The sequence below is a fragment of the Scyliorhinus torazame genome, unplaced genomic scaffold, assembly GCF_047496885.1.
Source record: "Scyliorhinus torazame isolate Kashiwa2021f unplaced genomic scaffold, sScyTor2.1 scaffold_318, whole genome shotgun sequence".
NCBI classification, from domain to species: domain Eukaryota; kingdom Metazoa; phylum Chordata; class Chondrichthyes; order Carcharhiniformes; family Scyliorhinidae; genus Scyliorhinus; species Scyliorhinus torazame.
The window spans coordinates 74,754-98,066 of NW_027308045.1; the positions used below are offsets into that span (position 1 = coordinate 74,754).

The window sequence follows — 23,313 nt, forward strand, 5'->3', positions numbered from 1 at the left end:
TCCATTTGCTGTCCTGTCATTAGTTCAATTTAAAACAATTTAAATAGTCCAGCTACATTATTATCAAAACAGTGTAGAAACTAATTACAACATTTTGATCAGCAGATTTTGAGAACATTTGCTGTTAACAGCGATATCATTAAACTCCCTGACCCTGAGAGAGCCTCTCAGTCAGCAGCCCCTCTTCATAAATCCTCTCTCCCCACTCGCACATGAGCATCTTTGTCACACAGTCCCACCAGGGTCATGGCCCCAACAGCCAGGTAATCCCATCCCCACAGTCTGCTGACCAGCCGACGGGTCAAGTAACCATCTCTCCGGACTCCCGGTGGCGGTGATGTGCTGAGCGGATGCACATCAGCTCCCAATTAGACCCAACATAGTCAATTTATAGGAAATTTTGGCCTAAAAAGCCCACCAAAACCCACCCGAATACAAAGGACACAGGAAAAGAACATGCCTGGCAACAATAGACCAAGGGGACGGCGAGATATCAGGAGCAGCAGCGAAGGGGCAGGAACAGCGGGCAAGCGGAGAGGTGACCCCACGAGGTGAGGCGGAGACTCAGGCGAACCAGGAGGGGAAAAGGTCAGCGAACCGAACAACGGAGCAGGAGCAGGATGCGACAACCTCCCCCCCCCCACTGCACAGGGGGACGAATGGGGGACTGTGCTGATAAAAAAGGAGCTGAGTGCCATGAAAGAAGCGATCAGGACGGAGCTCCACATGATGATGAAGGAGGTGATGTCGGAGGTGACAAACACCATGCAGCGCACCGTAGAAGGCCTGGGACGAAAGGTGGAGGCACAGGAGAGAACGGTCCTGGACCAGGAGAAAGCAGCTACGGACCAGAGCAACAGGATTGTAGTTCAGGAAACTGGGGCGAGATTTTCCGACCCCCTGCCGGTGCGGAGAATCGCCGGGGGCTGGCGTGAATCCCGCCCCGCCGGTTGCCGAATTCTCCACCACCGGATATTCGGCGGAGGCGGGAATCGCGCTGCGCCGGTTGGCGGGCAACCCCCCGCGATTCTCCGGCCCGGACGGGCCGAAGTCCCACCGCTAAAATGCCTGTCCCGCCGGCGTAGATTAAACCACCTACCTTACCGGCGGGACAAGGTGGCGCGGGCGGGCTCCGGGCCCCTGGGGGGGGGGGGGGGCGCGGGGCGATCTGGCCCCGGGGGGTGCCCCCAAGGTGGCCTGGCCCGTGATCGGGGCCCACCAATCCGCGGGCGGGCCTGTGCCGTGGGGGCACTCTTTCCCTTCCGCCTTCGCCACGGTCTCCACCATGGCTGAGGCGGAAGAGACTCCCTGCACTGCGCATGCGCGGGAATGCCATCAGCAGCCGCTGACGCTCCCACGCATGCGCCGCCCGGAGATGTCATTTCCGCGCCAGCTGGCGGGGCACCAAAGGCCTTTTCCGCCAGCTGGTGGGGCGGAAATTCGTCCGGCGCCGACCTAGCCCCTTAAGGTTGGGGCTCGGCCCCCAAAGATGCGGAGCATTCCGCACCTTTGGGGCGGTGCGATGCCGGACTGATTTGCGCCGTTTTGGGCGCCAGTCGGTGGACATCGCGCCGTTTCCGGAGAATTTCGCCCCTGAAGTGAGAAGGTTGGTGGCGGCCCAGGGGAGCCTAAAAGGGAAAGTGGAGGACCAGGAAAACAGGCCCAGGCAAAACGTCTGAATAATGGGTCTGCCAGAGGGGATGGAGGGAAGAGATCCAACGAGCTACATCGCCCAAATGCTGGGCAAGTTAGTGGGGAGGGAGGACTTGCCAAACCCTCCCGAAATGGACAGGGCACACAGGTGGCTTCAGCTCAAGACCAATACCGGGCAGCAGCCCAGGGCGGTAATCGCGAAGCTGCACCGGTTCCAAGACCGAGAAAAGATCTTAAGATGGGCCCGCCAGATGAAATCATGCTCGTGGGAAGGACATAGAATAAGGGTGTACCAAGACATTGGGGCGGACCTGGCACAAAGGAGGGCCGTGTTTAATAGAGCGAAATCAGCGCTCTATAAACGTGGGGTACGATTTGGAATGCTATTCCCGGCCAGGCTCTGGGTGACATTCAAGGGCAAAAAACTGTACTTCAACACCCCAGCGGAGGCTGATGGGTTCGTTAAAATTAACAACTTGGAGGGAGAGCAATCATGGCAACGACGAAAGCTGCAGGGGCAGAAATGGAAAGAAACTGAGGGCGGGGGACAGACCGCTAACAGAGACAATAATATCACAAACTATGTGCGTATGTTTTTTACGCGGGTCTGTGCTGCCTCATTTTTGGGCTCATCTCAATGTGATGAGGGGAAGCAGGGCAAGGGTGCGAGAATAAGGAAAGCAGGCAAAGGGGTGAGAAAAGGGGTGAAAGGGGATGTCCCAGAGCTAGACAAACACTGGGAGGGGAGCCAGTGTGCAGGGGCACATCCACCAGGTAAGTATGGGTGATCCCACAGGACCGGGGGGTTTGGGGGGGGGGGTGGGGTCAGAAACCCCCCACCAGGATTGTTACCTGGAACGTATGGGGACTTAACGACCCAGTGAAAAGATCCTGAGACTTAGCTCACTTAAGAAGCTTAAAGGCCAACATAATTTACCTACAAGAGATGCACCTAGGGAGAAGGACTGACTGCTGGTAAGGAAGGGCTGGGTGAGACAGACGGACCATTCATGCCACGGGACGAGGGCTAGGGGAGTAGCAATACTGATTCACAAGAGGACAAGGTTTACAGAAACCTAGTCAGTTACGGACCCAGGAGGATGGTACGTCATGGTCAGCGGTGTCCTGGAAAGGGCACCCGTAGTACTGGTAAATGTGTACACTCCCAACATACCTCACACAAGTGCAAAAGGTATACACCCGTGTTCTTTGCAGTGGGGAAATCAGTGCTTCCAGGGATCACAGGAATGGAATACTCCGCGATCGTTATCTCCGACCACGCTCCACATTATATGGATGGGACATGAGGTTGGAGACAGGCTGGGCCTAGCGCCCCACATGGAGACATGGACCTCCTGGCTGACAAGGCCTTCTGCCAAAAAGCATCGCAGGCCATAGACGACTATGTTAGTAACAACCAAAGTGTGGAGGTGTCATCCTCCACGTTTTAGGAGGCACTGAATGCCGTGAATAGAGGAGATATCAGCCTACAAGGCAAGGAGAGATAGGGAAGAGAGGGTGGCCAGGCAACAGTAGTAGACTCCATTCTGGAAGTCGACAGAAAGTACTCCGAGACCCCGACCGTAGAGCTGCTGGTGGAGAGGAAAAAGCTGCAAACGAACTTTCACCTGATACCCACAGGAAAGCAGTGTACCAACTCCACCAGACACGGGGGACCTTCTACGAACACAGAGACAAGGGTGGCCGCCTACTGGCTCACCAGCTGAGAAAGCAAGCAGTCACAAGGGAAATAGCGCAGGTCACTCACCTTCCTGCTGCTCGTTACTCCTCCAATTAAAGGTTGTTTCTCTCCCACACTTGCTGCTAATTGGCACAACTGCATCTCACTCAACACCCGGCATCAGATCCCACTCCATTGTCAGACTCCAATTCCTTGCTCCGTGATTACGATTCAACCAGCACCCTGACCACTCCTGAGGATGGGATCTCTGAGATAGGGGCCTCTGGGGGATCCAAACCCACTAATGCTCCCATTAACACAACAGCTGGCACTGTACCTCCTCCGGAAGCTCTGGTCTCCTCCAACATGGTCAGTCTGGCAGAGAAACTAATTTGTCGATCAGGCCCGCCGCTGGGCAGGAATCCTGTTTAACAACACAAATGCACAAATATTCCTGTTCCCAAAACCCGTGACTCTCCACTCACACAACCCACCCCAGTCAATATCCGACCCAGTGAGTGACATGGACAGGTTAAGCTGATTAAAAAGAGTCAGCATGGATTTGTGAAGGACGTGTGTCTCTCCATTGCTTCTATGTATATACACGTCCCCAGTTTTTATTTTCCCACCCCTTGTTTTTTTAGTTATGTCATGTTTTTTTAATCTCTTTTTGGTTTCTCCATGGTACATCTGTAAATATATGTGTAAAAAAAAACATTGAAATTACAGGTGGATCATTGTTAATATTTTTGGTGTCATGTATCCTGTGGATAGACTCAAAACCCACCCACCTACACAGAGTTAAAGTCGGCTTTACTGATTCCCAGAGGCTCTGGTGATTTGCTGAATGAACCAGCGACTGAGGTTAAGATTTCTCAACAAGGGCTTTGAGATTAACTTAAACTCATCATTTCAGAGACCAGAGAATCAGCAGAAAATGTCCAGGAATTGATTATTAGATTTGGTATCAGAGAAGCTCCAAAATCTAGTTGTTGAAGTCAGATGAGATTTTGACCCAGCAACAGTGAAGGTACGGTGATACTTTTTGAAGTCAAGGTGGTGAGTAGCTTGGAGTGGACCTTCGAAGTGGTGGTCTTCCCATGTACCTTTGCCCCTGTCCGTCTACGTGGTTTAGAAGGTGCTGTTGAATGAGCCTTGGTGTGTTTTTTCAGTGCAACCTGTAGATGCTGCGACCGCTGTGCGTCAGTGGTGGAGGGAGTCAATGTTTAAGGTGATGAACACAGTGACAATCAAACGGGCTGTTTTGTCTGGAGTGGTAGAAACCTCCTTGAGCGTTGACAAAATGCACTCAAAGAACAACAAAGAACAAAGAAATGTACAGCACAGGAACAGGCCCTTCGGCCCTCCAAGCCCGTGCCGACCATGCTGCCCGACTAAACTACAATCTTCTACACTTCCTGGGTCCGTATCCCTCTATTCCCATCCTATTCATGTATTTGTCAAGATGCCCCTTAAATGTCACTATCGTCCCTGCTTCCACCACCTCCTCCGGTAGCGAGTTCCAGGCACCCACTACCCTCTGCGTAAAATACTTGCCTCATACATCTACTCTAAACCTTGCCCCTCTCACCTTAAACCTATGCCCCCTAGTAATTGACCCCTCTACCCTGGGGAAAAGCCTCTGACTATCCACTCTGTCTATGCCCCTCATAATTTTGTAGACCTCTATCAGGTCGCCCCTCAATCTCCTTCGTTCCAGTGAGAAAAAATCGAGTTTATTCAACCGCTCCTCATAGCTAATGCCCTCCACACCAGGCAACATTCTGGTAAATCTCTTCTGCACCCTCTCTAAAGCCTCCACATCCTTCTGGTAGTGTGGCGACCAGAATTGAACACTATACTCCAAGTGTGGCCTAACTAAGGTTCTGTACAGCTGCAACATGACTTGCCAATTCTTATACTGAATGCCCCGGCCAATGAAGGCAAGCATGCTGTATGCCTTCTTGACTACCTTCTCCACCTGTGTTGCCCCTTTCAGTGACCTGTGGACCTGTACTCCTAGATCTCTTTGACTTTCAATACTCTTGAGGGTTCTACCATTCACTGTATATTCCCTACCTGCATTAGACCTTCCAAAATGCATTACCCCACATTTGTCCGGATTAAACTCCATCTGCCATCTCTCCGCCCAAGTCTCCAAACAATCTAAATCCTGCTGTATCCTCTGACAGTCCTCATCGCTATCTGCAATTCCACCAACCTTTGTGTCGTCTGCAAACTTACTAATCAGACCAGTTACATTTTCCTCCAAATCATTTATATATACTACAAACAGCAAAGGTCCCAGCACTGATCCCTGTGGAACACCACTGGTTACAACCCTCCAATTAGAAAAGCATCCTTCCATTGCTACTCTCTGCCTTCTATGACCTAGCCAGTTCTGTATCCACCTTGCCAGCTCACCCCTGATCCCGTGTGACTTCACCTTTTGTACTAGTCTACCATGAGGGACCTTGTCAAAGGCCTTACTGAAGTCCATATAGACAACATCCACTGCCCTACCTGCATCAATCATCCTAGTGACCTCCTCTAAAAACTCTATCATGTTAGTGAGACACAACCTACCCTTCACAAAACCATGCTGCCTCTCACTAATACGTCCATTTGCTTCCAAATGGGAGTAGATCCTGTCTCGAAGAATTCTCTCCAGTAATTTCCCTACCACTGAAGTAAGGCTCACCGGCCTGTAGTTCCCTGGATTATCCTTGCTACCCTTCTTAAACAGAGGAACAACATTGGCTATTCTCCAGTCCTCCAGGACATCACCTGAAGACAGTGAGTAGCCAAAGATTTCTGTCAAGGCCTCAGCAATTTCCTCTCCAGCCTCCTTCAGTATTCTGGGGTAGATCCCATCAGGCCCTGGGGACTTATCTACCTTAATATTTTTTAAGACACCCAACACCTCGTCTTTTTGGATCTCAATGTGACCCAGGCTATCTACACACCCTTCTCCAGACTCAACATCTACCAATTTCTTCTCTTTGGTGAATACTGATGCAAAGTATTCATTTAGCATCTCGCCCATTTCCTCTGGCTCCACACATAGATTCCCTTGCCTATCCTTCATGGGCCAACCCTTTCCCTGGCTACCCTCTTGCTTTTTATGTACGTGTAAAAAGCCTTGGGATTTTCCTTAACCCTATTTGCCAATGACTTTTCGTGACCCCTTCTAGCCCTCCTGACTCCTTGCTTAAGTTCCTTCCTACTTTCCTGATATTCCACACAGGCTTCGTCTGTTCCCGGCCTTTTAGCCCAGACAAATGCCTCCTTTTCGTTTTTGACGAGGCCTAAAATATCTCTCGTTATCCAAGCATGCATGTAAGTGGACAGTCCATCATACTGCATGTTTTTGGCATGTTCAAAGGATTTGCAGGTTGACATTATGAATACACCTTCCATGGCCATCAAGTCTTGGGGTGGGACTCGAACCCGGAGCATCTGGCTCAGTGTCACAGAATCATAAAACTCATAGAATTTACAGTATAGAAGGAGGCCATTCAGCCCATCGAGTCTGCACCGGCCCTTGGAAAGAGCACCCTAAATAAGCCCGCACAGCCACCCTATCCCTGTGACCAGCAAGCTCACCGAACCTTTTGGACACTTCGGGGCAATTTAGCATGGCCAAACCACCTAACCTGCACATCTTTGGACTGTGGGAGGAAACCGGAGCACCCGGAGGAAACCCACGCACACACGGGGAGAACGTACAAACTCCACACAGACTGTCAACCGAGGTCGGAATTGAACCAGGGTCCCTGGAACTGTGAGGCAGCGGTGCAAACCACTGTGCCACAGTGCAGCATCAGGGCTGCTACCCACTGCACCACAAGACCAACAATTCTAAATTGATTAATTTTAAATTGGAAGACAGAAGCTTCACACACAGCTCTTTGAGGAAGTGGCTTTTTTGCATGGTCATGACAACAATAATCATTGCTTCATCTTCCTGTGCTGTACTGAGGGAGTTCTGAGTTTTTGCTGAGATATTTAAGCAAGGTTCCATTTGTCCATTTAGATGGATGGAAAAGGTTCCATGGAAATACTCAATGAAGAAGCTGTGATGTCGCCCCAGTGTCCTGACCAACATTCATCCCTCAAACCAACTCAACTAAAATTGATCATCTGGTAATTTTCACATTGCGATTTGTGGGAGCTTTCTGTGCAGAAATTGGCTCTCGTACTTCCAACATAGCAAGAGTGACAACACTTCAGAAGTACCTCATTGGTTCTAAACTGCTTTGTGGTGTCCTGAGATTGTGAAATATTTTGTATAAATACCAATTTTCTTTAATTATTAACATCCTGAAACATTATCAGATATATTACAAAAAGGAACATGGGATTTAGAACTATGACACACTTTGTATTTTAAAAACAGTACCTGCTTCACAAATGAATAACAGTAATAACAGCCCGAATATTCCAGTCAGAGGCGCAGTGCCGGCCCACTCGCCATTTTAGGCGGAATCTCTGCACTTTCCGGTGTTGGCTGCTGTTAAAATCCGATAATGAATAGAATTGGGTGCTCAAGTGTCAAGTTTAATTCCAGTGAAGACATGGCCCCATTTTTCATTATGACCTGAATTCATGTTTCTTCTTGCCTGACTTCAGTTCCATGTCTGAGGTTGTTTGTAGCCAGAACTTCCAACCTCTATAGCTGCACAGCTTCACATCCTGATAATGTTCAACACCTGGACCCTCCAACAATGAGAGGGATGAGCATCGTCAAGAATTGGAGGGAGGGGGATGAGTATTTTGAGGGAATGAGGGGAGGTGAGCATTATCAGTGATTGGAGGGGGGGGGGGGGTGTCAGTATGGGCAGGGATTTGGGGGGGCAAATATTGTCAGAGAGTGAAGGGGGTAAGTATTGTCAGGGAGTGTGGGGTGTGAGTATTGTTAGGGAGTTGGGGGTGGTGGTGGTAGTGAGCATTTCCAGGGAGTAATTTTGGGGTTCTCTTTTTATTCATTCATGGGATGTGGGAGTCGCTGGCTGGGGGCATTTAAGAGTCAGCCTATTGCTGCATGTAGGTCAGACCAGGTCAGGACGGTAGATTTCCTTCTTTGAAGAGCATTAGTGAACCAGATGGGTTTTTACAACAATCGACACTGGTTTCATGGCCATCTTTAGACATTTGATTCCAGATTAATTTATTCAATTCACATATCACCATCTGGCATGGCAGGATTCTGGGTCTCTGGATTACTAGTCCAGAGACAATACCACAGTGCCACTGCCTCCCCTAGAGGGTGAGTATTGTGAGGGTGGGTAGGATGAATATTTTTTGGGGGTAGGGTGAATATTTTTGGAGGGTGGCATGAATACTTTTCTGAAGGGTGGAGGTGTGCTTTGTCAGGGGGGTGACTATTTTTGTGGGGTAGGATAGTGAGTATTGTTGGGGGTTGGGCTGAATATTTTTTGGAGGTGAGTATTGTTGGGGGAGGGTGAATATTTTGTTGGGGGGAAGGTGAATATTTTTGGGGATTCGGGGTGCATTTTTGGGGGGTTAGCGGGAATATTTTTGGGGGATTCGGGTGACTATTTTGGGAGTAGGGTGAATATTCTGGGGGGATTTAGGGTGAATTTGTTTGGGGGGGGTAAGATGTATATTTTGGGGTAGGGTGAATATTGTTTGGGGATGAGGGTGAATATTTTTTGGGTGGTAGGGTGAGTATTTTTTGGTGGGTAGGGGGTGAGCATTGTTGGGGTTGCCCTGGGTATTTGAGGCTTTGACACTCCAGCTGATCCACTTGGAGCTGTGCTCCTGAGCATGTTCTACATCTCCTGGGAAAAGCTCTAAGAGAATGTGTGTGCAAACCAGGGTGGGGCAAACAGCTGAAAATCTGTGTGGTTCTAGCCACCTGATCTCACTGTCATCGAGAATCAACCAGAGCAGACCCTAGGCAGGGGATAACCGGCTATCGGAGGTTTAAATTTTCCATCTGATTACCGTGCAGGTGTGTGCGTCGGGACATTCTCTGGGTCCTGAGGCACATCAGCAACTTAAACTGAAGTATTCAGCATAGAAATATAGAAATTAGGAGCAGGCTGAGGCCATCGGCCCTTCGAGCCTGCTCTGCCATTAATTATGATCATGGTGATCATCCAACTCAATAGCCTGATCCCTCCTTCCCCCCGTATCCTTTGACCCCCTTCGCCCCAAGCGCTATATCGAACTGCCTCTTGAAAACACAGAGAGCAGGATTCTCCATTTGAGAGACTGTGGGGTGAATGCTCTGCCTCCCCAGTCGAGTGCTTCTCGGTGGTGAGCCGTCTCCGTTCCATCTTACATTCTACATTCCATTGCTGGCCAATGGGATTTCCCAATGTAACCGCCCCACACCACTGGGTAACCGCGGGTGAGGACGCGCTGCCGATGGAACGGAGAATCCCGCCAGCAGAGAATTCACCCTATGTTCTCCCGCTGGAGCTGAATTGCACCAGTTTTACAATCCCCTGGGATATCCCTTGCCATGCCAATTTATGCATGATGTGGAATAGGAGGGATTCCCGAGGGAATCCTGCTGGTGGGCCAACATTTTGAGTGGACAGCCGACAATGGAGTCACCTGGCCGGCCACAACCCACTCTCCACCCCCCCGCACTGCAACGCAGTCCCAACACCCAGATTGCCTGGGTGCTCCCTCTTTCCCCAAGAACGGGGGTGACCCCCCCCCACCCCAGGAACCTCAAACAAAGAAGATCCCCCCCCTCAAAGACATCTATGAAAGAGAGACCCCGCTGGGATCCCTGGAATAGAGAGACACTCCCCCGGGGACACTCAAGCAATGTACTTAGTGCTTGGAATGCACTTACCTCTTTGATGTGGTCAATGTTTGTAAATATTGGGGTTACACTATTTACAGTCACTCATCCATGGGGAGACATGAATGAATCAAAGCTGCAGATGGTGTGGGGAAGCTGTCCATCACAGCCCAATACTAAAAAATTATGAATGGCTTGCAGCTAATGGACCAGAGATGTCTAGGCAGAAGTTTACAGATGGCCTCACTCCAGGAATGGGCAGGTGGGGCTTTAAGGTATGTGTTAAAATTGTAATTATTTTCACTGCTTCTATCTGGGCTGCTCTCTAGCTTCCAAACTGGGGCTTCTTCTCTGAAGGGCGGAGGGGGAGGTGGGGGAGGGGGAGGGGTGGGGGGGGGTTGCGGGAACTGTGGCAGATCTGTGGCGGGGTCCCTTTATTCCAAGGTTGCCGGATCTCCCTATTACAGGATTCCTGGGGGGCGGGTCTCTCTATTAAAGGGGTACCCAGGGTGGATGTGGTAGAGGAGAGGTAGGCAGGTAGTGCATTGCGGGTGGGGATAATGGACCTCGGATGAAGAGAGTTGCCCCCTTGGCCTACCGTGAGGTCCACCACGCCAGGACCATGTTGGTAGTGACCACAGGTGATCGGTGTCCATGTAATTCCCGGCCCCGTGGACTGGAGAATCATGGAGTGCCGGAGCACAGGGTGCCAGATCTACTAAATGGATACTGATAGGTCATTAAGACTAATTTTTATTAATTTAAATGCTCCCTTGCCGTGCGGTCGTGGACCTTGATTCGGTGGGTCGGAGCATCATGTACAGATCAGCGCTCGCTGACGCCAAGCCCCGATCCCAATTTTGTGATTCTCCGATACAGGCGTGGGCCTAAGGAAAATCCAACCAAAATATTTTGTTCCCTCATCTAAATCATTAAAATAGATAGTGGCACAGCTGGGGTACCAGCACGAATACTGCGGTACCCCACTAGTCATGGCTGGTAATTTGGAAAAAGATCAGGGGCGTCATTCTCCGACCCCCCAGAGGGTCGGAGAATGGCCGTTGGCCGCCGTGAATCACGCCCCCGCCGGTTGCCGAAGTCTCCGAAGGGAGAAAAGTCGGCGGGGCGTTAATGTCGCCGCTGCCGTCGGAGAATGGCACGGGTCTGCGCAAGGCAGCCGATTTCCGGCCTGCCGATATTCTCCCTTCCGGATGGGCCGAAGTCCCGTCGACGTGATGACCGTTCACATCGACGTAAATTAAACCTCGTTTTCATCTGCGTGACCCTGTGCTCCAGGTTCACGCCGACCAGCGTGGAGGTGAATGACGGCCTGGGGGGTTGGCTCGCGGCAGGCGATGGCGTGGCCGCAGTCTGAATGTGTGAGGAGAGGTGTGTCTCGGGTTGTGTGTGTGTGCGGCGGGGGGGGGGGGGGGGGGTGGTTAGAGTGGGCTGGGCTCCGGGGGAGTGCCGGGAGGGGGGTCCGTGCCGGGAAGGGGGATGGGGGGTCCGTGCCGGGGAGGAGGTTGGGGTCCGTGCCGGGGTGGAGGTTGGGGGGGGGGGTCCGTGCCGGGGAGGGGGATGGGGGGTCCGTGCTAGGGTGGAGGTTGGGGGGGGTCCGTGTTTGGGAGGGGGATGGGGGGTCCGTGCCGGGGTGGAGGTTGGGGGGGGGTCCGTGACGGGGAGGGGGATGGGGTCCGTGCCGGGGAGGGGGATGGGGGGGGTCCGTGCCAGGGTGGAGGTTGTGGGGGGGGTCCGTGCCGGGGAGGGGGATGGGGTCCGTGCCGGGGAGGGGGATGGGGGGTGTCTGTGCCGGGGTGGAGGTTGTGGGGGGCTTCGTGCCGGGGAGAAGGTTGGGGTCCGTGCCGGGGTGGAGGTGGGGGGGTGTCCGTGCCGGGGAGGGGGATGGGGTGTCCGTGCCGGGGTGGAGGCTGGGGGGGGTCCGTGCCGGGGAGGGGGATGGGGGGTCCGTGCCGGAGAGGAGGTTGGGGGGGCGGGGTCCGTGCCGGGGAGTGGAATGGGGGGGTCCGTGCCGGGGAGGGGAATGGGGGGTGTCCGTGCCGGGGTGGAGGTTGGGGGGGGGTCCGTGCCGGGGAGGGGGATGCGAGGGCAAGTGAGTTGGTCCACCTGGCCAGGTGCCAGCCTCCAACAGTTGGACCCATGCGGTCCATGCCACCTGGCTGGGGGGAGGAGGGGATATGGGCAATGATGACATGTCGTCGTTCCCCTCCCCCCCACCAGGCCGTCATGTTTTCCGATCATCCAGCGATGTTGGCCGCCGTGGCGGCAGCCGCTAATGTCTATGTTGCCCTGGATGAGGAGGAGGAGGAGGAGGAGGAGGAGCGTGCCAGAGAGGCGGCGCAGGCTGCCGCAGAGGGACAGGCGGCAGCCGCCCAGGCTGGAGGGACACCTGACCGACAGGACGAGGAGGGGGAGGAGGACGTCGCGGCCCCACGGCAACGGAGGCACCCGAGGGCGCCCCGTGTGTACCGGCCCCGGCAGTCATACCAGGACCTCACGGACCGGGAATGCAGGAGGAGACTCCGGATGAGGCGGGAAACCGTGGCACACATCTGCCACCTGCTGGCACACCTGTCACCGCGTGGCACTGGCGGGGGACACACTCTCCCCGTGTCCGTCAAGGTTACGGTGGCCCTGAACTTTTATGCAACGGGGTCATTCCAGGCACCGAGTGGGGACCTGTCCGGCATATCGCAGACATCGGTGCATCGGTGCATCCGGGCAGTGACTGATGCCCTATATGCCATGGCGCACCACTACATCCGCTTCCCCGTGGACCGGGCCAGCCAAGATGCCCGGGCCGTGGGCTTCTCTGCCGCGGCCGGGTTCCCCATGGTCCAGAGCGCGATTGATGGGATGCACGTCGCCGTGCGGCCACCTCCAGATAACAGGGCCGTGTTCACCAATAGGAAGGGGACCTATTCGATGAACATACAGGTGGTCTGCGACCACCGCATGATGATCCTGCATGTCTGCACCCATTACCCAGGCAGTGTACACGACTCATACGTGTTGTTGCAGTCATCCATCGCCGGCATGTACGAGGGACGCCATCCCCGGCTGAGGGGCTGGTTGCTGGGCGACAGGGGCTACCCATTGCGATCGTGGCTGATGACGCCAATACGGAGGCCACGCAATGAGGCGGAGAGCCGCTACAATGATGCCTATGTAGCGACAAGGGGATTGATAGAGAGGTGCTTTGGCGTGCTGAAGATGCGTTTCAGGTGGCTGGACCTCTCTGGGGGCGCCCTCCAGTATCGGTCAGATACGGTCGGCCGCATCATTCTGGTGTGCTGCGTCCTGCACAACATAGCCCAGCAGAGGGGCGATGTGCCGCAGGCAGAGGAGGGTGGAGTGGAGGAGCAGCAGGAAGAGGCGCAGTCCTCCCCAGATGAGGGGGATGGGGGTAATGGTTTTTGCAGACGGGGTAGACACAGGCGGGTGGCTGTCCACCGTTACCGGCTGGCCCAGCGGGCACGGGACAGACTGATAGCCGCCCGCTTCACTGACTAGATGGGCGTGGGAATCGGGTAGTATGGCCACAGACCGCACACCATGGCAACAGCCGACCACCCACACCCCCCACCCATCCACCCACCCAGCACCCTCACCCCCCTCCCCAACCCCACCCACCCCACCCGCATGCACACCACCCCCCTCCATTGCCGATTCACCTGTGGCACAACGGGCCGGGCTCACACAGTTGCGGGTGGACGCGTGTCTATTGCAGGCCATGGAGGATGATGACAACCCGCCCTGCGGTGAGCTCCTAGCTCCTCATCGTTGGACTATGCCTGACCCATGGCCACAGTACCACCATCCACCCGGACCATCCCTGCATGTGGCTGTGACACTGCAGCGCACGGTCCCGTCCTCTGCCCGTGGGGATGTTGATGGCGGCCCAGGGGGAAGGGGGCAGACTCACCTGGGGCTGAGGTAAGACCACCACTCACACACACACTTGCGCTCAACGTACATGACACCCCCGCACGCTTTGGACAGAGCACAAAGGCAGCTTCTGTAGGTGTAACATTGACTTTAATAACCAAACGAGTTCATGCATGTGCCCTAGCCCCTAAAACTCATCTGTGCCCTGCACCCGTGCCAATTTACTCAGTGTCTAATTGTTTGGCCTTACGGGCCCTTTGACTACTTCGACGTGGTTCCCCAGACGGTACAGCAGAACTGGAGGTGGACTCCTGTGATTCCTGCCCTCTGACACTGGATCCCTTTGGCGGCCGTTTCCTGGGGCGTCCTGGCCTAGATGGGCCAGGCTGCGTCCCGGGCGACTGGGATGGCGAGCTGCCAGCCTGTCCTGCCCGTTGCCCACCCGATGCATCTGGGACGGAAGGGGGGGAGTCCGAGGTGTCGCGGTGTACCGGGACCTCCCCTACAGGGGGAGCCGGGACGGACCACACCACCTCCTCCTTCCTCGGGGTGCCCGATGGCCCCCAGGCCTCTACATGGGTGGGGGATGCGAACGGACTGGCCATCCGACGCCCCCCCGACATCTGGCGCTGCCAGTCCTGGAGGCCCGTGCTGGTATCGACAGGGATCTGCAGGTTTGCAGCCATGGAGCCCAGGGGGTTGGCAAACCCTGTCTGTGACAGTGCGACGCAGGCTCGCACATGGCCACTGGCGCCGATGCCCTCAGCGATGGCCTGCAGAGACTGGGCCGTGGCCTGCTGAGACTGGGCCATTGCCTGCAGAGACTGGGCTATGGCATTGAGCGCCTCTGCCATCTGGTGCTGGCACTGGCTCATGGCCTTCTGTGAGAGGGCAGCCATGTCCTGGGCCACAGACGCCGCCTGCACGGATAGCCCCAGGCCTCGCAAACCGTTCCCCATGTCTGACACCGTCGCACCCATTGCCTCCACCGCGGACGCCACCCGTGCGGTGTCGGCCTGGGTGGCACGCATGACCGGCACCACTCCCAGCTCCTGGACACGGGTGGACTCCTCCACCTGCGACTGCAGCCGCCGCAAGCCGCCCGTCACCCACTTCGCTCGTCTCCGGGTCGGCGGTTGCATCGGATCTATGTGTGGGTGTGGTAACTCCAGGAACCCGGGATCCATCTGGGTGGCAGATGTTCGCTTGGGCTGGGCTGCCCTCCGACCGCCCGGCCCCTCTGCTGCTCCTACCTCCACCTGCTGTACCGGGACGGCTGTGTTGTGCGCACCAGTGAGTGTAGCAGACGCCTCATCACTAAAGTGCCCAACCGAGGTGAGTGTCTCTGCGATGGTGGAGGGTGTTGGTGACAACAGTGGCGTTGTGTCGTGCTCTTCGTCCCACTCTGAGTCCATGGCACTTTGGGGTGGGGGTTCGTCTCCACCCATCCACTCTGAGTCACTGTCCGGTATTTCGTCTTCCTGGGTAGTGCTGTCCCGGGTAGGGGTTTCCTGGGCAGTGCTGTCCCGGGTAGTGGTGTCCCGGGTAGTGGTGTCCTGGGTAGTGGTGTCCTTGGTAGTGGTGTCCCGGGTAGTGGTGTCCCGGGTAGTTGTGTCCTGGGTAGTGGTGTCCTGGGTAATGGTGTCCTGGCTCGGATGTGACGGAGGCCTGTGGCTGCCCCCCTCGTCGCTGGGTGGTCGCTCCCGCATGTGACGGGGGTGTCGTCTCCCTGTTGCTCCAGGTCTCTCCGTGTCCCGTGGTGTGCGAGGGGCATCCTGCGGGCGTCGCATGCTGAAGGCTCCGGGTCTCTCCGTCTCCCGTGGCCTCCGAGGGGCATCCTGCGGGCGTCGCATGCTGGAGGGTCTGTGTCTCTCCGTGTCCCGTGGTGTGCGAGGGGCATCCTGCGTGCGGTCTGCATCTGCGGGGATGGGTGCCTGGACGTTTGGTCCTGCGATACACAATGAAGCATGCATGGTTAGACATCAGGCAGTGATCAGGTGATAGGGGGTAGGGGGATATAGGGGAGGGGGGATATGGGGACGGGCTGTCGTGGCTCACCAGTTTCAGGGACCTTTCCTGGTGTTCGGTCAGTGGCCTCTCATCAGCGGGGCCTCCTCCAGTCCTCACATGCTCCCTATTGTTGTGTGCGCGCTTCTCCTGTGGGCTGGGGGGGGGGGGGTGGCAGGGGTAAAAGGCAACACTGTTAGGCAGGTATATGAATGCACACCATTGGTTGCGCGTGCACTGCAGAGGTTAAGGTTAGGGCTGGATTCACTTGGGGATATGGGGAATATGGGGGAGGGGGGGATATGGGGGAGGGGGGGATATGGGGCAGGGGGGATATGGGGGAGGGGAGATATGGGGAGGGGGGTATATGGGGGAGGGGGGATATGGGGAGGGGGGATATGGGGGAGGGGGGATATGGGGGAGGGGGGTATAGGGGGGAGGGGGGTATATGGGGGAGGGGGGATATGGGGGAGGGGGGTATATGGGGAGGGGGGATATGGGGGAGGGGGGATATGGGGGAGGGGGGTATATGGGGTGGGGGGATATGGGGGAGGGGGGATATGGGGGAGGGGGGATATGGGGGAGGGGGGTATATGGGGGAGGGGGGATATGGGGGATATGGGGGAGGGGGGATATGGGGGAGGGGGGATATGGGGAGGGGGGATATGGGGAGGGGGGATATGGGGGAAGGGGGGATATGGGGAGGGGGGATATGGGGGAGGGGGGGATATGGGGAGTGGGGATATGGGGGAGGGGGTTATGGGGAGGCTCACCCTGCCTGCTCTGACGAGGTCGTTCACCTTCTTGTGGCACTGGGTGCCTGTCCGTGGTGTAAGGGCCGCAGCGGTGACGGCCTCTGCCACTTCCCTCCACAGACGCCGGCTGTGGCGTGGGGCAACTCTGCAGCCGTGCCCGGGATACAGGGCGTTCCTCCTCTGCTCCACCGCGTCCAGGAGTGCCTCCACATCCCGTGACTCGAACCTCGGGGCTGAGCGGCGGCCAGCCATCCAGTCGGGTGTTCCGGTCGGGTGTTCCGGTTGGGTGGGGGGGAGTAGCGCGGCCTTATGAGCCGTCACGCCGTGCGGCGCATTTGACGCTGCACGGCGTGAACCACTGCGCAAGCACGGATCCCGTTACGTCGCTGCTAGCCCATTTCGGGCCGGAGACTTTCAACACATTTTTCCGACGTGACGCAAGTCGGATTTGCGCCGTTTTTTGCGCCGATCGGCTGACATTCCGCCGATAACGGAGAATTTCGCCTCAGTTTCTTCCTGCTCTTTACTTCCGGTCTGCCAACCAGTTTTCTATCCATCTCAATACACTACGCTCCCACCCCGGGTCACTGTCCATGTGGAGTTTGCACAAACAGAAAAATGTGCAGGGTAGGTTGATTGGTCATGTTAAATTGCCCCTTAATTGGGAAAAAATAATTTGAAATAATCTCATGCACTTTAATTTTACACACCAATCTCAAAAGCCCCTTGAATATCCAAATAAATAACACCCACTGGTTCCCCTTCATCAACTATGCTAGTTTCATCCTCAAAGAATGACAGTAGATTTTTCAAGCATGAATTCCCTTTCATTAATCCATGCTGACTCTGTCCAATCCTGCCTTTGTTTTCCAATGGCTCTGCTATCAAATCTTTGATAATGGATTCTTGAATTTTCCCCACTACCGACATCAGGCTTACTGGTCTATATTTCCCTGTATTCTCTCTCCCTCCTGTGGTGTTCTCTGTGTTGCTAATTTTAGGATGGTTGGCGTAGTGTTCACAAAGACCACAAATAACTTTTAAATTGAACAAAGCTATAGATTTATTAACACTCCTTAATTGGATTCGACACTTACTCCTATATAATACACAGTTGGTAATAAACACATAATCTACACTCATCTGCTACTAATCTCTACTCTATTACATTAACTATGATCTTCTCTCACTCACACTATCTTTCCTTCAGTCTGTCCTCTAGCTTTCTCCTCAACCTCTCACCCACAAAGCTTAGCATTGATGCCTTATAGAGTTATACATCTAGCTCCCTCTAGTGGTTGACTTAGTCATTACATTAACCCTTATAGTTCTTTACATTTATGATAATGTCACACCGCCCTTTTTGAATAGTGAGGTTACATTAGCTACCCTCCATCTGTAGGAGCTGTTCCAGAGTCTATAGAATCTTGGAAAATGACCACCAATGTATCCACTATTTCTCGGGCCACTTCCTTAAGTACTCTGGATGTAGCTTATCAGACCGTGGGGATTTATCGGCTGTCGGAGATGTTGAATAAACTCGGTTTGTTCTCACTGAAACGACGGAGGTTGAGGGGCGACCTGATAGAGGTCTACAAAATTATGAGGGACATAGGCAGAGTAGATAGTCAGAGACTTTTTCTCGGGTTAGAGTGGTCAATTACTAGGGGGCATAGGTTTAAGCTGCTAGGGGCAATGTTTAGAGGCGATGTATGAGGCAAGTTTTTTACACAGAGGGTAGTGAGTGCCTGGAACTCGCTGCCGGAGTAGGTGGTGGAAGCAGGGATGATAGTGACGTTTAAGGGGCATCTTTACAAATATATGAATAGGATGGGAATAGAGGAATATGGACCCCGGAAGTGTAGACAATTTTATTTTATACGGACAGCATGGTCTGCGCAGGGCTGGAGGGCCCAAGGGCCTGTTCCTGTGCTGTACTTTTCTTTGTTCTTTGTTCTTTGTCAATCCCATCAGTTTCTCAAACATCATGGGCTGGATTCTCTACCCCGCCATGCCACATTTCCATTTCACCCCGCCAGCGGGGTGCTCCATTACGCCGGATAGTCAATGGGGTTTCCCATTGTGAGGCAGCCCCACTCTGTTGTGAAATCCCCGGGCTGCCGTCAAAACAGAGCATCCCGCCGGTGGAGAATCCATCCCCATTTCTCTACTAGTACTGATATCCTTCAGTTCCTTCTTCTTATAAAACCCTCTCTTCACCAACATTTCTGGTGTGTTATTTGTGTTCTCCTTTGTGGAGACAGAACCAAAGTATATATTTAATTCGTCAGCCATTTCTTTGTTCCCCATGATACATTTCACTGTTTCTGACTGTAAGGGACCTACATTTGTCTTTTTACAAAAGAGCGTAAGAACATAAGTACGAGGAGCAGGAATAGGCCATCTGGTCCCTCGAGCCTGCTCCGCCATTCAATGAGATCATGGCTCATCTTTTGTGGACTCAGCTCCACTTTCCGGCCTGAACACCATCACCCTTAATCCCTTTATTCTTCAAAAAACTATCTATCTTTGTCTTAAAAACATTCAATGAAGGAGCCTCAACTGCTTCACCGGGTAGGGAATTCCATAGATTCACAACCCTTTGGGTGAAGAAGTTCCTCCTAAACTCAGTCCTAAATCTACTTCCCCTTATTTTGAGGCTATGCCCCCTACTTCTGCTTTCACCCGCCAGTGGAAACAACCTCACCACATCAATCCTATCTATTTTCTCTTCATATACATATAGAAAGGTTTACAATCAATTTTTATGTTGCCCGCAAGTTTACTCTTGTATTCTATTTGCCCTTTTATCATCAATCTCTTGGTCTTCCATTGCGGAATTCAAAACTGCTCCCGATTCTCAGCCTGTTGTTTTTCTTGGCCAATTTGTATGCTTCTTCCTTGGATCTAATCCAATCTCTAATTTCCCTGGTAAGCCATGGTTTGGCCACATTTCAATTTTACCTTTGTGCCAGGCAGGAATTGTTGCAGTTCACCCATGCACTCCTTGAATGTTAGCCAATGCCAATCCACCATCATTCCATTAAGCAATGATTCCCAATCTATCATAGCCAACTTGAGCCTCATGTCATTGTGGTTTCCTTTATTAAGATTCAGGACCTTAGGCTCAGAATCAATTACGTCACTCTCCATCTTGAAAAATTCTATCGTGTTATGGTTGCTCATCCGCAAGGGGTCTTGCACAACTAGATTGCCAATTATTCCTTTCTCGTTACGTAATACCCAGTCTAGGATTACACAGTTCCCAGTCTAGCAATATCTGTGGTTATCACTCACTCCACTCACACTGTCTGTTCCTTTAAAGATTTGTTTCCCTGTAAAGACTCACATTCCAACCATTCTTCACATTCCAATCTGTAATCATCTTGCAATTGTGTCTCTCCTTTATATGCTGTGATTGTGAATCTGCCTCAATTCACCTGATGAAGGAGCAGTGCTCCAAAAGCTTATGATTTCAAATAAACCATCCCGTACACATTTCAGGAATTCCTTCTCTACAGTATTCTTTGGACTGTGGACCAAAGAAGACAATACGGGTATTCCCTAATCAGAAAGCCTGGCTCAACCAAAAGGCCTACTCCCTGCTAAAGTCCCAGACGGAGGCGTTCAAGTCTGACAACCCTGACCTATATAAGAAATCCAGATACGACGTATGGAAAGCCATCAGGTATGCCAAAAGACAATACCGGATCAAAGTAGAGTCCCAGGCCAACGACACAAAAGCCCAAGACGTCTGTGGCATGGCTTACATGGGATCACAGGCTACAAAGCAAGGCCAGGCGGAATCTCTGGGGCTCGAACAGCCTTCCTCGATGAACTGAACAAGTTCTATGCCCGCTTTGAACAGTCAGCCAATACACCAGTGACACTCGCCAAACAGTCTTGGACACACCCATATCCACTATTACAGCCTCGGAGCTAAGAGCTGCCTTCTTGAAAGTAAACCCTTGGAAAGCGACGGGCCCCAACGGAATCCCTGGGCGAGCACTCAGAGCCTGCGCTGACCAGCTGGCGTGTATTCACAGATATCTTCAACACCTCACTTCTCCGCTCCGATGTCCCTACCTGCTTCAATAATACCAGTACCAAAGAAGAACAAGGTAGTCTGCCTCAATGACTACCGACCGGTGGCCCTAACGTCTGTTATCATGAAATGCTTCAAGGGGCTCGTCATGAGACAGATCAACGCCAGCCTCCCAGATGGTCTCGATCCGTTGCAATTCGTCTATCGTGGCAACCGATGCAGATGCTATCTCTCTGGCCCTACAATCAACAATCGAACATATCGACAACAAGGACAACTACGTCAGACTACTGTTCATAGACGACAGCTTCACCTTCAACACCATTATCCCGACAAGACTACTAACCAAACTCTGCAACCTTGGACTTGACCCCTCCCTGTGCAGCTGGATCCTTGACTTCCTCACCAACAGAACACAATCTGTCAGGATAGGCAACAGCACCTGCTCCACATAGTCCTCAACACCGGAGCTCCGCTAGGACATGTGCTCAGTCCTCTACATTACTTCATATACACACACGATTGTGTGGCAAAATTCAACTCCAATTCAATCTATAAGTTTGCAGATGATACGACTGTGTTATCTCAAACAACGATGAATCAGACGACAGAAGGGAGATAGATCACTTGGTTGCATGGTGTAGTGAAAACAACCTCTCTCCAAATGCTTGAAAGACCAAGGAACTGATCATCGACTTCAAGAAGTGTAGTACGACACCCCCCCCCCCCCCCCCCCCCCCGCCACTACCATCTACATCAATGGCTCCGAAGTGGAGATGGTCGATAGCTTGAAGTTCCTGGGGGTCACCATCACCAACAGTCTGTCCTTGTCCACATATGTTGATGCAACAGTCAAGAAAGCCCAACAACATCTCTACTTCCTACGGAAGCTAAAGAAATTTGGCCTGTCTTCATTGACTCTCACAAACTTCTACAGATGTGCCATAGAGAGCATCCTATCCGGCTGCATCACAGCTTGGTATGGCAACTGCTCGGTCCAAATCGCAAGAAACTGCAGACTGTGGTGAACTCCACAACGCATCACACAGGCTTGTCATCCACACATTGATTCTGTATACACCTGCCGCTGCCTCGGGAAGGCAGACAGCATTATCTGAGACCCCTCACACCCAGGCTTTACCCTCTTCCAGACCCTTCCATCAGGCAGAAGATACAGAAGTCTGAAGACCCGCACATCCAGACATAGGAACAGCTTCTTCCCCACAGCTACTAGACTCCTCAACCACTCGCCCTTGGACTGATCTGTTCCCTGAAAGAACACTATTCACGATGCCCTATGCTGCCCTTGTTTGGCCTTGTTCCGCACTGTAACCTACCAATGATGCACTACTGTCAATGTACTCTGTCGATTATTATTTTGTCTACTATGTTTGTTCCCTTGGCCGCAGAAAAATACTTTTCACTGTACTTCAGTACATGTGATAATAAATATCAATCAATCAGTATTGTGGTTAATTTGATTTGCCCAATCCATATGCAAGTTAAAATTACCCATAATGACAGATGTTCCTTGATAGCATGCATCTCTAATTTCCTGTTTAATGTCATTCCAAACATACCCACTACAGTTTGAGGGGTCTATGTCCAACCCCTACAAACATTTTTTGCACCTTGGTGTTTTTAGCTCTACCCATACAAATACCATAGCATCCAAGGCTACGGACAAAGTGCTGGAAAATGGGATTAGAATGGATAGGTGTTTGTTGGCCGGCACCGACAAGATGAGCCAAAGGGCCTCTTTCCTTGTTGTAAAACCCTTTAACTCTATTGATGTAGTACCATTGGATGTCTTAAGTCCGAATGGAAAAGCAGATAGTGTCTCCATTGTATCTCATCTCAGACAATCTAGAACCCGCTTGAAACTGCATTGAGGATAGGCCTTGGGTTTGTGCTCAAGTCTCTGGAGTGACATGAACCCACAGCACTGTGGCTCAGAGACAGCAGAGATACCACTGAGATACTGCTGTCTGTACTGTACACTCTATTAACACATAAAAACCTTCCTTACCTCATGATGATCTGAGCGAATAGACAGGCTGCTCGCTCACTTTGACTTCTCTTCTCCGATCAGCTGCAAGAACAGAATGTGATGTGTTCAATTGTTTCGACATACACACATTTATACATCCACCAACCACACCCTTCATACCATTGAGATATTGATGGAATTGTATTTCAAGCAGGAAATTGAAATCAAAATGTAAAATCATCAGATGCAGGAAATCAACGTCACCAGAATGAAATTCCATCTCCAATTGATGTTTGTTCATGTGTTGTCGTGAGCAAGAAATTCTGCTCCATAACACTGATAGTCATGGTGCTTTGGAATTCAGCGATCTTCGAAATGGAGGATGCTACTTGTCCAGACATCTCCAATATATCCTGCACGACATCCCAAAGGTGCCCTCCCTGGAGCTTCTGCTCTGCCGGCAGTCTCTGACTTCATGTTGGCAGCCGACAC

The 23,313-nt window shown here is 52.7% G+C and overlaps 1 protein-coding gene across 1 annotated transcript in view; it reads right to left on the minus strand.

The window, feature by feature from the left end:
* LOC140406148 (interferon-induced protein with tetratricopeptide repeats 5-like) overlaps positions 1 to 22,929 on the minus strand; it is a 35,655-nt gene extending 12,726 nt beyond the window's left edge. The window contains exon 1 of the mRNA XM_072494289.1: positions 22,861 to 22,929. Coding sequence (XP_072350390.1) covers positions 22,861 to 22,865 — 5 coding nt within the window. The 5' untranslated portion in view covers positions 22,866 to 22,929. The remainder of the gene's footprint in view (positions 1 to 22,860) is intronic.
* Between the last annotated feature and the right edge of the window lie 384 nt (positions 22,930 to 23,313).